We start from the raw sequence: 12,051 nt of genomic DNA on the forward strand, positions 1-12,051 counted from the left end.
TGCTCTTTGCATGCATCTGTATTTGCTAACTGTTCCTGTCTGTCAAATAAGTTCTGTTTTCTTTTGAAGCTCCACTTTTTTGTTTTGGTCATTACAGTATTTTGTGGCTTTTGGAGTTTCTGCCGTTCCCTGAGAATTTCCCATTCTCCCACTCTCCAGCATGTTTTAGCGAAGGTTAAATTGCATGTACAGTTGCAGCAGAGTGGAATACTATGGGAACCTCTGAAAAACAAAATGAGAAGCCTGTGCCAGCAGATTACTGGCTGAGCTTGTACAGAGGATCTGCTCCTGCCAGCAGTTATATTAATGGGTTTCACAAGAGCAGGGAGGGAAACAGGATGGCTTCCAAGGAGCTCACTTTGAATACTACAGTCCCCATACACATAGAGTGAAGCAGCTTTATTTGCTCTGTGCCTTTGTTCCACAGCTCCCGCTCTCTCCTGTCCTCCACACCCTCCACCCAGAATATTTCATTTTAACTTTAAGATCAGCCCTCCAGGTTGGAGAAACAAAAATAGCATCCTATGATAGAATGTGTATGTAACCACGTCAGTCTAAGTTGCAATGAAACCTGCATGCAACAATCTAGGTGCCTGACACTGGAGAATTCTTGAAAGCAGTGTTTGTTTCTCTGCTCCTTTCAGCCTGTTCTCCTCATGTTCTGCTGCACCAAGTGTGTAAAATGGGTGCAGTGCACTTATTAGTTCCTTTTTACTGCTGCACTGATTTGGAACCTCCAATCTCCAGAGGTTCTGCTTTTGCTCCAGATGCCTCGGGTTGCTAGATGTCTGGTATTGACCTGAACAGTCCAGTATTTTCGCCTCCTGTCTGTGTGTAATTAAAAAAAAAATCAGAAAATACTGGACACCTAAAATGTCCAGTATTTTCTGGGTTTTTTTCCCTGTCAGGAGGCAAAAATACCTGGGACCTGCAACCCTACGACACACTCAGCAACTGGGCCCACACCCGCCCCCTAACCCCCACGGATCCCCTGCTGGGCCTCTTGACCCCTTGCTTATCTGGTTCCTCAGGGACATGTCTTGTGGCTGGAACAGAAAAACAAAATGGCCACTGGCAAAAAAAGCCTCTCCTTAAAGGGGCCATGCTTTTTCTTTTCTTAACTGCTGTTGGGGTCCCCCCTTTTTTTGGATCAACAACTTTGGTTTCCCCCTTTTTTTCCTCAACAGAATTTTATTTCCTGGTGTTTTTTTATGGGGGAAAGTGGGGGGAGGGTGTTCAGTATTTTTGGTTAAACTATCTGGCAACCCTACAGACAACTTTTCTTTAAACCTGTAAATACTTCACAATGTGTTAGTTACATCTTAACTATTCAAAATTCCTAGATTTTTAAAGATAAGTTACCATAGCAGGATACAGCAGAATTTCAGGTTCCTATTGAGGAAGGCAAGCAGGTGACCAGAACTTTGCTGCAATCTGAGATCATTGCACAGTAAGCTGAAAACAATGGCCATTGTCCTGCTCTGGAAATCCTGGCCCTAATTTTTAGGAGTTTCACAGGGAGGTCCAGAACACTATGAACACTCTTCATAGACCACCATCACAAGGAGATTTTCCTTCAGGAGGTAGACTCACTCCCAAGTTGGGGAGAGAGTGTGTGAGTGCCTATTCAACGTGAAGGGCAAAGGGTTCTATTTGAAATATTTCCTAATTCCCCCAGAGAAGGAGGGGTGGAGACCCATTTTTGACCTATGATGACTCATTTTATTCACAAATTACAGTTCCACATGGTTACACTGGCATTGATAATACCATCACTGGAAAGTAAAGTTCACAGCTCTGGATATGAAAGATGTGTATTTTCACATGGATATTTGCCCCACCACCAAAAATTCCCTAGGTTTATGGTGTGCTGTGGCCACTATCAATACAGGGTGTTTCCATTTGTTCTAGTAATTGCTCTCAGGTCTTCACCAAAGAATTTCTAGTAGCAATGGGACAGGTCCACTTTCTTCCCATATTCAAGCAATCAGCTTCTCATTGGCACATTTAGAAGCCCTTGCATTCACCATGTCTCCTCTTCATTTTGTATCATCCCTAGAAGTTTGTGTGAACATGGAAAAGTCTGTCAGGTTTATAGGAGCTATTTATTCTGTGCTCCATGAAGGGTGAGGGCTTATCAGGTGATTGACACATTTCATGCCATAAGCACCAATTTATGTGTATCAGGTGAGTACAGTATGAACACCATAGTGACAGTTCACTCCAGAATGGGGTCCTTGCTAAGTTGGTGGAAAGATGTTTGGTATGGGTGTTCCATATCCCACACTCAATAAGGCAGTAATTATTGATGTCTCCCTACTAGTCTGGAGTGTTCAGAAAGATAATCACATGGTGCAGGGCAGGGTTACTTACTAGATTGTAATTTGAATTTTTTGAGATGTGTAGTCCCTCTGTGTGTTCCGCTATCTCCCATCTTCCTGACACGTCACATCTTTGCAAGATTTGCGTTAGAGAGCTAACAGAAGAGGTGATTAGTCTGCCTCTCACTTGTACCCTTGGTACAGTGCAGAGCAGTAGGAGAGCAAGGATGTAGACACAAACCAGTTGACACTGCTTGCAAGGTTATTTCAGTTATGGGTGCGTGGAACGGACACCCTCACTGGAATACAGATAGGGACCACTTAGATGCACATGACGCATCTAAGCCACCCTTTTTACTCGTGCTTTTATTAATGTTTGAGTCTGTATGTGTATGTTCTTCTTCTCGATATGTTTTTAGAAGGTTTTATGTCCCTCTGGGGTCTTTTATTTTAAATTTGTATATATATTTGTATTGTGTTTAAAATTTTTGTAAGCCACCTTGAGTATTTTAAATAGAGCAGCGGGGTAAAAATATTTTTTTAAATAAATATATATAAATATATTGTGCCATATTTATAAAACTTAACTGTTTTTCTCGACTCTTGGTTGGCATGGAAAAGCAAACTTTAATACAAATTTTATGATAGGCTCGTGGATTCTACATATTTATTTTTTAGTTACATATTTTAAGAGGTGATAATAGGTATAGGCCTTAACATATTTTGCACTGAACTCAGATTTAATTTTAAATATGCTATTTTAAGAAGAAAGAATAAATTTAAAAAAAGAAAAAACTCATTGAAAATGCGTAAAGCATCAATTTTATGCCCTCTGCACTCTGTGGAGGGAAGTGTTGAAAAAAATCTGCTCCAGAAACTGTGACCAATTCTGTACTTGGATGTCTAACAAATGCTCATTCTGATAACCATTGTCATTAAAGAGATTTCCCCCCACCCTCTTTTTATTGTTTCAGTGTGTAAAGATCCACCTTACAAAGTTGAAGAATCTGGGTATGCTGGCTTCATTTTGCCAATTGAGGTTTACTTCAAAAACAAGGTGTGTAATCTCATCCTGTTCATCTTCCTGCAAAAAAAAAAAAAAAAAAAAAAAGCAAGTTATTTGACAGTTTGCATTTTAATTCACAAATCCCAAAAAACTTGTTAAATGCCATCATGAAAAGCTACTACAAATGCTACGAATTATGGTATGAATGATACAATAGGTTTGCTTAATCATTTGTGAAGATTGATCTATAAAATTAGATTACCTGAGGAAAATTCAGGTTTATTAGCTTTTCTCAGGAAGCTTAGAAAGTTTTTTAAAAATACTATAAAAGCTTTTTTTTAAGAAGCTGATTTTGATGCTGTGTGTACAATGATGCCATTGTCCTAATTAATATTGTCAATTTTCTCATTTGTTTGCTTTTTTTGGTCTTTAAATGGAAACTTTGTAATATTATGCCATCTCTGAAAAAAATAATGTAGTGTAATATGAATATTGATACTTTTGAACTCAGTGTTACCAGGGCACTCTGTTAAAAACAGTTTTTTTGCTATTCCACAAAGAGTCCAATATTGTGGTTTCTCCCAATATACTTTCAGATCGATACTCTGTTTTCTGCAGGTATTTAAGTTAGTTTAATATGGAGATTTTACTGAAAATATATTAAATGGACCCTATAGCTAATAATATTTTAGATTTGGGAGGAATGGAGAGGAATAAGCAGAATTCACATAGCTTCTTTAATTTAGTGTAAAGAACTTTAATTATTACAGCATTTCAAGTTGCAGACATATGGCCAATGTGGTTTGGTGGCGCTGCTGTTGTAAATGAGACACAAGCATTATTAGTAGCTTATCTTGTAATACTGAATTGACCAAAATATAGCTTGTGTTACTGGCTTGAAACAGAAGTATGCATTTATATATATATATTTTGCTTAAATATCTCTTTTTAGAATTTTGAATAAGATCAGTGCACTAAAAAAAAGTCTTATGTAGCTAAAGCATTCATTGCAAATGTGCTCATTTAAAATGAAGTTTAGAGAAGTGCATGTACACTAGTTTCAAAATGCTTTTAAGTAGGCCCAACAGTGTTCAGTTCTTTTCTATGGAAAGTTCTGTCAAGATACAATACATGATTTATTCTGCTTGTCCTATTTTAAGATTTGCTCAGGTACCCTTTTAAGTTGTTGGTTTTCAATAGTAGATGTTGAATAAGATTTGCAATGTTCCCTGTATCAATCTGTGGAGAGTAGGCCTTACTCTGCTTCACCCAATAGTGGAGAAAGAAAGAACTGATTTAGTGAATTAACTGGTTTTTTGGGTGCATTTTTGATGCATTTGTCTCCTTTAGGGAGCAACTTGGTTCATTCCAGGATATCTGACTTTATTATAGAAAAGCAGTCCATTTTTTGGGTCGTTAAGCCCCATCCGTTCAAAGTGCAGCCCAAAATCGGGGACTCACAGTCAGAAGACAGTGATTCATTGAAGCGTCTCTACAGAGGCTTCCTGCCCGACATTTCTTTTTTTGTTTTCCACCCAGACTTTTGGCTGCCTTTGCTGAATATGGAGGCCTTGAAGTCACAGGAGATCTCCAGCAGGAATTATACACTGAAATCAAGAACAAGGCTCCAATGATTACAGCTCACTTCACTCTCAAGGAACATTTGGAATTGTAAATTTGCAAACATCCTTCACTCCTGTTTTGGTACCATGGAAATCAAGAAGCAGAGCTTGTATTGCATGTCAGCCAGTTCTTCACATACATGCAGCATCAAATACTTTGCTGGGCTCAATAGCCCACAAAGGGGAAAAAGACCCCAAAATAGGACCAACTCCCATTGGCGATGGTCCCTTCCTTCAGCTAAGATACTACCTTCTCCTGACTCAACTACTCTCCCTCCCCCAAGCTGCATCACAGGGTTTCCAGTACAGAGGAAAAAGAGATAGATTGGAGGAGCAAGAGGAGACAGATGATCATCACTTATTCAAGGTAGACAACTTTTTCCATTTCTGAATGAGAAAGTATCCAAGGTATATGTAGACAAGAAAGGGGTGCAGGAAGCCATCTGCTGTGGACATTGGACTCAAAGAATTGGAGTGTGTCTGTTCCTGCAATTAAAAAGGAATTGGTAGAAAATCCAAAATGCTCTTCCCTCTGACAGAAAAATATTCACAACTTTAAGGAGTCACAGGAATGCAGAGAAGCATATGGCATATTCCGCTGCAGAGAGGGTGCAATTAACAGCGGTTGATAAATGTACAGTGGTCATTTAAAAATGCGCTTTTAGCTCCAAGGTTTCAGTACTTGGAAAAAATGCGCTATTATTTTTTAAAAGGGTGTGTGAACCTACACAGGGAGTTTAAGTGAGTTTGTGTGTTGTGCCCTCTTTTTAGGCCCACCATTGACTGTGGCTTTTAGCATCTTACAGTAAATTTCTGCTTTGAAGTGACAGGCTCTGGTCATCAGATGTTCAGTAAAATTCTCTGAAGACGCCAGGCGATGCACCTTTTTCAACTTGGGCTTATATAACACACTTGTGGTACCACCACAATAGCCAGGGCAACTGTGTGGTTCTGCCCAAATAGTTTGGGGGAATAATTCATTTCATTTTTCACAGGAAGCCACATATTAGCCTCTGTCTTCATCTATGGTACATTTCAGTCTGGGCAATCAAGAAACTGGTTCATCTAAAGGGGACTGCTTTCCTCTGTCTTCAAAAACATCTTACTGCAGACTGCTTATCCCAGTTGCTTTTTCTGGGTCACTGCTTCAAGTTTAGAGATAAACCAGCGTTGAAGACTTAACCTGACTTGAAAATCTTTGTGTTGAATTTTTTTTTTTTTTTTACTGTAATTAAGGTTTCCACGCTTCCTGCTGTCCACATTCCTGGAATCCTGAGGAGTCAAAAGTAAACACTTTTTTATATGATTTAAGCACCCATAGTATGCTTATCGCTGAATGAGACTCAATTACAGCATTCCTTCTGAGTAGCTTATGATCAAAAAGACATGCTGGATGTATGCTGAAACTGGTTATACGTGGGAGAAACAAGAACTCTCTTATAAATCTGACAGCTTATTTTCTTCCATTAGTAGTTGGTCTTGTGTGTCCATGGTTTGGTAGCTTGTGTTGTATAACTGGCAGGCATAGAGTGCTGAATGATGTCCATTGTTGTTGTCTTTTAGGACTTGCTCGTGTAGAGCAGTTGCCCCATTTAGGGTTTCTAGAAAAAAAAATATGTAAGGAGAGCTGTGAATCTACAACATGGTGAAGTGATTGCTTGTCCTGGTATTAAAAATTGTAGCGTGATCATTGATATTAGTGACCTTTTTGGTAAAGGAGTTTTCTAAGTGATAGAACATTGGTGATCTCTTCCATGTCCTGTGTGACACATCCCCTTTTACTCCCTATTGGTACAGGGAACATGGAAAGCACTATATGTAATTACTACCTGAAAATGTCATTCCTTACTACCGTAACAATAACAAGTTACTTGATTTATTTTGTGATTAAATGTTTGAAAATCTAGTTCATTAGTCTGAACACTGGGCAATTAGATTATCAGTAGTGACAAGGAACAAAATGAGCAGAGACCGTTGCAGTTTTATTCCTGTTAACATTTTCTTTTTACTGCTTGTGAAGAAGAATCAGCCTCAAATTACTACAAAGGACCTTAAAATAAAAATGAATGTTGCTGCAAGCTTTAGGCCACTAGTTTTACTATAAGAGAACAGTGAAAACGTTCATTTAAATTGACATCATCTTATTTAATGGTTATGTAGCCCTCATTTTCAAGCTAATTATTTGTGGTGTTAGATTTTTCTTTTTGGTTATTTTCAACCCCCAGGAAGAACCTAAGAAAGTCCGCTTTGACTATGACTTATTCCTGCACCTTGAAGGGCACCCACCTGTAAACCACCTCCGTTGCGAAAAGCTCACATTCAACAACCCAACTGAAGAATTCAGAAGAAAGCTGCTAAAGGCAGGAGGGGTGAGTCCCACACCCATGTCAAAAGGCATCACATTAAAGAACTTGCAGCTTATTGCTGGTGCAATGAGTGTAATAAAAGTTGCTTTGAAACTAAAATTAAGTGGAGTTATGTGTATGATTAGGTTACTGCCTGTAATTTAAGGGGGGAAGAAGTAGGCAGATCTTATTTTTTTTCTCTGACTGGTTATGGTTAAACTCTTGACAATTATTTCTGCAAAGGCAATGAAAAAATTTAGTTTATGGATAGAAATTCCTTTATATAGGCCTCTGAAGTTGGAATACAGGCAGGCCTGCTAACAGGGGAGGTACAAGGGGGAAATGGCCTCGGGCCTCAGAAAATGCAGTGGTAGCAGCCAGAGCACCAGGCCTCTCGGAATTGCCATCGGCGTGCCAAGCTGCATGCTCCAGGCAGCACTAAGGGCTGGCAAGGAGGTGCACAGCCATGTAGGCAGCTCAGCTGTCCTTGGCCCTACCCCTTCCACTCTGGGCCACAGTCCTTGCGGGAGCTTGGAGCTGGCCCAAGAGATGGCAGTGGCTATCAGCTCACTGAATACAGGATACAAACCATGGTGAGATGAAGTAACAGAAAGTTGAACTTTGCATAAAAAATGTGAATATAGTGCCTGGAAAATTAAATGGACCAAGTTCACCAATTCTGTGTAAGGCAGCATGAATGGGCTTCCCTTACTCTGAGTCTGCATTAGATGTATTTATACCTACTCTTCTGATTTGTAATACCGACCGAGTTAGGGTAAGTTATACAGTACGAGCCAGAAGACCACATATGAACGTGTATGTTAAGCAAACTTAGGGTTTGTCTGTGACCCTGCAGGTAAGACTGTGAGGGTCTGAAATTCAGTGTCTGCTAGGATGCTGCACTGTAACTTCCTTGTGTGTAAGCTGCAAGTGCCAAATATAAGTACCTAATGAGAGGACTATATTAACGAGAACAGCAACATCTAGCTGGGGGAGTTTCAGCCCTGCATGTTGGTGTGTGTCATAGTCCAAATTGTGGAGCAATGTAGGTTTAGATTTCTTTCAATATCAGTTGAATGGGTGTTAATAAGCCTAAGGCAATATGTTAGTGTAAGAGGTCAAACTAACTTCTGAGGAAAGTGTCTCGCTGTTTTTGTGTGGGATTATATGACGGAATAGCTTATGCTTATCCACTGAGAAGTCAAAAGTAAATGTAAAGATTACTAGTGGGCAGTGCCCCCTGCTCGCTATGCTCATCAACCCCCCTCTTGGGTGGAAAGGGCCCAACCCCTTCTTCCTCCCAGCTGCCAGGGATGGCCCAGCCCCAGCTCCTCCCCCTCCCCCGCCAGTCCCTGCTCTTGCCTTCTCCTCCGGCAGCTGGAAGGGGCCACGGCTGTGCTGGGCCCAGCTCTCCCCCGGCAGTTGGGAGGGGCCAGGCTGGAGCCAAGGCCATGCCAGTCCCAGTCTCTCCCCCCCCCCCAACTTCTTCCACCACCAGGGAGGGCTGGGCTCAAGCTGCGGCAGCCTATGGCTCTCCTGGCTGTTGGGAAGAGGGGGGGAAGAGAGGGCCGGGGCCACAGGCACCCCAGCTCTCCACATGGGTTGTGGGAAGGGCCAGGCTGGGAGTGGCTGGGGTTTGGCTCCTGTGGACACAGAGCGATGTGATGACATCACTCTGTCGTCCCACAGGAAAAAACATTACAGAGAGAGGTTTTTTTTTTGGCTATGTAGAGAATTTGTCAAAAAAAGAACGTCTTGTGTATAGGTTGCTAGGTGTCCGGTTTTGAACCAGACAGTCCTGCATTTGAGCTTTCTGTTCGGGAAACAAATTGAGAAAATATAAATGTCCAGTATTTTCTAAATAAGATGTATTGTAGATTGTGATGTAATGTCAAGTGTGTCCAGTATTTTTGTTGAAACCATCTGGCAACCCTACTTGTGTAAATTTATGCAGTCAGAAAGGGGTGGATCAATCCAAAAAATGGCTCAAGGTAGTAACTAATTAGAAAGCCACTACTCATGGACTGAAGCTGAAAGGGGATTAGTTTTATACACATTTCAAGCAAAATGCCTTAGCTTTCAATCTCTGAAAATAAAACACTAAGTAAAAGGTGTGCATGAATTGGAGGAGGGAGCTGAATTCTCTTAGAGAGGATTCTCTTAGATAGAAGAGAACAAGACTTGTTGTTGTAGTAACATTGTGTGGGTATTCAAGATGAGCTACATTGAACTTTAACTTGCATTTGCTAGAGTTAGAAGGGCAGCCCTGGATTGGACTTACTTCTGGCTTTTATTAATGTGCTTATATAAAAGGCCAAACAATATTTGAAAATATTTGAAAAGTCCCTTTTTTAATGCTTAACATATTGTACAACAGTCCAGGCTTGATTGGTATTGTAGAATAACTTGAATGTACACTTTCTAACAGTTTTGATTATTAAAATCCCTCCCTGAGTGTGTTGACTATCTTCTTGTCATATATTAGTTGTCCAGCTGGATGATTAGTGTCTAACACATTCAATTAATTTACAAATTTTTTAATTTCATGTAGTGCCTAGATGCATTTATTCCTCTTGTTCTGAATACATCATTGTCTGTTTAATTAATTGTGCATAGGCTTATTAGGTGTCCAGTTTTGAACTGGACAGTCCAGTATTTCAGCTTTCTGTTCAGGAAACAAACTGAGAAAATATAAATGTCCAATATTTTCTAAATAAGATGTAATATAGATTGTGATGTAATGTCAAGTGTGCCCAGTATTTTTGTTTAAACCATCTGGCAACCCTAAATGTGCATAATTTTCTCTTGCTAGTTGAAGAAGACAAATCAACCACCATTGTCTTTCTCTCACCTCCCTCATGTACCGGCAGTCAACTAGACATCTGTATCTGAGGCTACTAGTCTTTCACACATACCTCTGTTAATCATCTCTCTGCTTGTGGTCTACATCTAAACAATTCAGTACAGAAAAAGCAATAAGGTCTTGTTCTTTCAGTAGTAAGCTAAAGGTCCTTATAAGCCTCCAGTATAGGAAGTCATGCCTGACCAACCTGATTAGCTTCTGTGACAAGGTAACTGGCTCTGTGGATATGGGGAAGATGGTGAATGTGATATACCTTGACTTTAGCAAACCTTTGATATAGTCTCCCACAGTATTCTTGCCAGCAAGTTAAGGAAGTATGGATTGGATAAATGGACTGTAAGGTGGATAGAAAGCTGGCTAGAGTGTCGGTCTCAAAAGGTAGTAATCCATGGCTCGCTGTCTGGCTGGTGGACAGTATCAGCCCCAAGGGTCGGTTTTGTTCAACATCTTTATTAATGACCTGGATGGATTGCACCTTCTGCAAGTGCATAGATGACACTAAGCTAAGGTAGATAAGTTGAAGAATAGGGTTCAGGTCCAAAGTGACCTACACAAATTGGAGGATTGGGCCAAAAGAAATCGGAGGTTTGACAATGACAAGTGCAGAGTCCTGGACTCGGGATGGAAGACTTCCAAGTACTCCTACTGGCTAAGTAGCAGTACGGCAGAAAAGGACCTAAGGATTATAGTGAATGAGAAGCTGGATATGATATGAGTCAACAGTGTGCCTTTGTCGCCAAGAGGATGCATTAGTAGGAGTATTGCCAGCAGATCTAGGGAGATAATTATTCCCCTTTGTTTGGCACTGGTGAGGCCACATTTGGAGTACTGAGTCCAATTCTAGGCTTCCCATTACAGAAAGGATGTGGACACATTGGAGCAAGTCCAGCAGAGGGCAGCAAAAATGATTCAGGGCTGGAACACGTGACTTATGAGGAGAACCTGAGGGATTTGAGCTCTTCTCAGAAGAGAAGAGATGGGGCTAGGTATGTTAAATTTTGGTTAATTGAATAGTTGATTAACTACATGAATTCTTATTGGTTAGTCAACTTCTGGGGAGCCCCCTGTTAACCCATGCTGCTGTCTCTCTATCAGAGGCAGCAGCTCGAGCTACCAGAAGAGAGGTAGTCTGCAAGGGGAGCTAATTTAAAATCCAGCTCACTTTGTGGACCAGCTGCCTCCCCTCCAGGAGTGTGGGAGTACGCGGTGGGAGGGAGGCTGAGCTCCCGGGCTGAGTGTGAGCCAGAACTGAGCCAGGCTACCTGGCTCCTAATACAGTTTAAATGCAGAGCTGCAGTGGGTGTAGGTCTTGGACCTGACACAAACCGGGACTGAAGTGGGCTGCTGGCCAGCCTTTTAAAAAAATTTACTGAGTGGAGGCAGGGAGAATGCATGTAGTCTATAGCATTAACCTATAAGCCTTTGCTTCTCGGTTAATTGACTGTACTATTACATCCCTAGTAGGGGTGAGATTTGATAGCAGCCTTCAACTACCTGGCTCCAAAGAGACTGGAGAGAGGCTATTGTCAGTGGTGACAGATTACAGAACAAGGAGCAATGGTCTCAAGTTACAGTGGGGGAGGTCTAGGTTGGGTATTAGGAAAAACTGTTTATTAGGAGGGTGGTGAAGCACTGGAATGGGTTACCTGAGTGGGGGTGGAATCTCTGTTTTTAAGTCCCAGCTTGACAAAGCCCTGGCTGGGATGATTTAGTTACGGTTCATCCTGCTTTGGGCAGGAGGCTGGACTTGATGACCTCCTGAGGTCTCTTCCAACCCTATGATTTTATGATTTTAAGACCCGTTTTACATTTCCTAATGTAAATTCTCTTTGCTCTTTGGGACTGAAAATCTGCCCCTCCCCTCTATCCTGAAGGGTGACTAAATAGACACCTG

The 12,051-nt window shown here is 41.1% G+C and overlaps 1 protein-coding gene across 1 annotated transcript in view; it reads left to right on the forward strand.

The window, feature by feature from the left end:
- Positions 1-12,051, forward strand: part of MLLT3 (MLLT3 super elongation complex subunit) — a 222,342-nt gene that overhangs the window by 110,542 nt on the left and 99,749 nt on the right. The window contains 2 exon segments of the mRNA XM_075931489.1: positions 3,296-3,378; positions 7,175-7,318. Coding sequence (XP_075787604.1) covers positions 3,296-3,378; positions 7,175-7,318 — 227 coding nt within the window.

The sequence above is a fragment of the Pelodiscus sinensis genome, chromosome 6, assembly GCF_049634645.1.
Source record: "Pelodiscus sinensis isolate JC-2024 chromosome 6, ASM4963464v1, whole genome shotgun sequence".
In the NCBI taxonomy this organism is placed as follows: Eukaryota; Metazoa; Chordata; order Testudines; family Trionychidae; genus Pelodiscus; species Pelodiscus sinensis.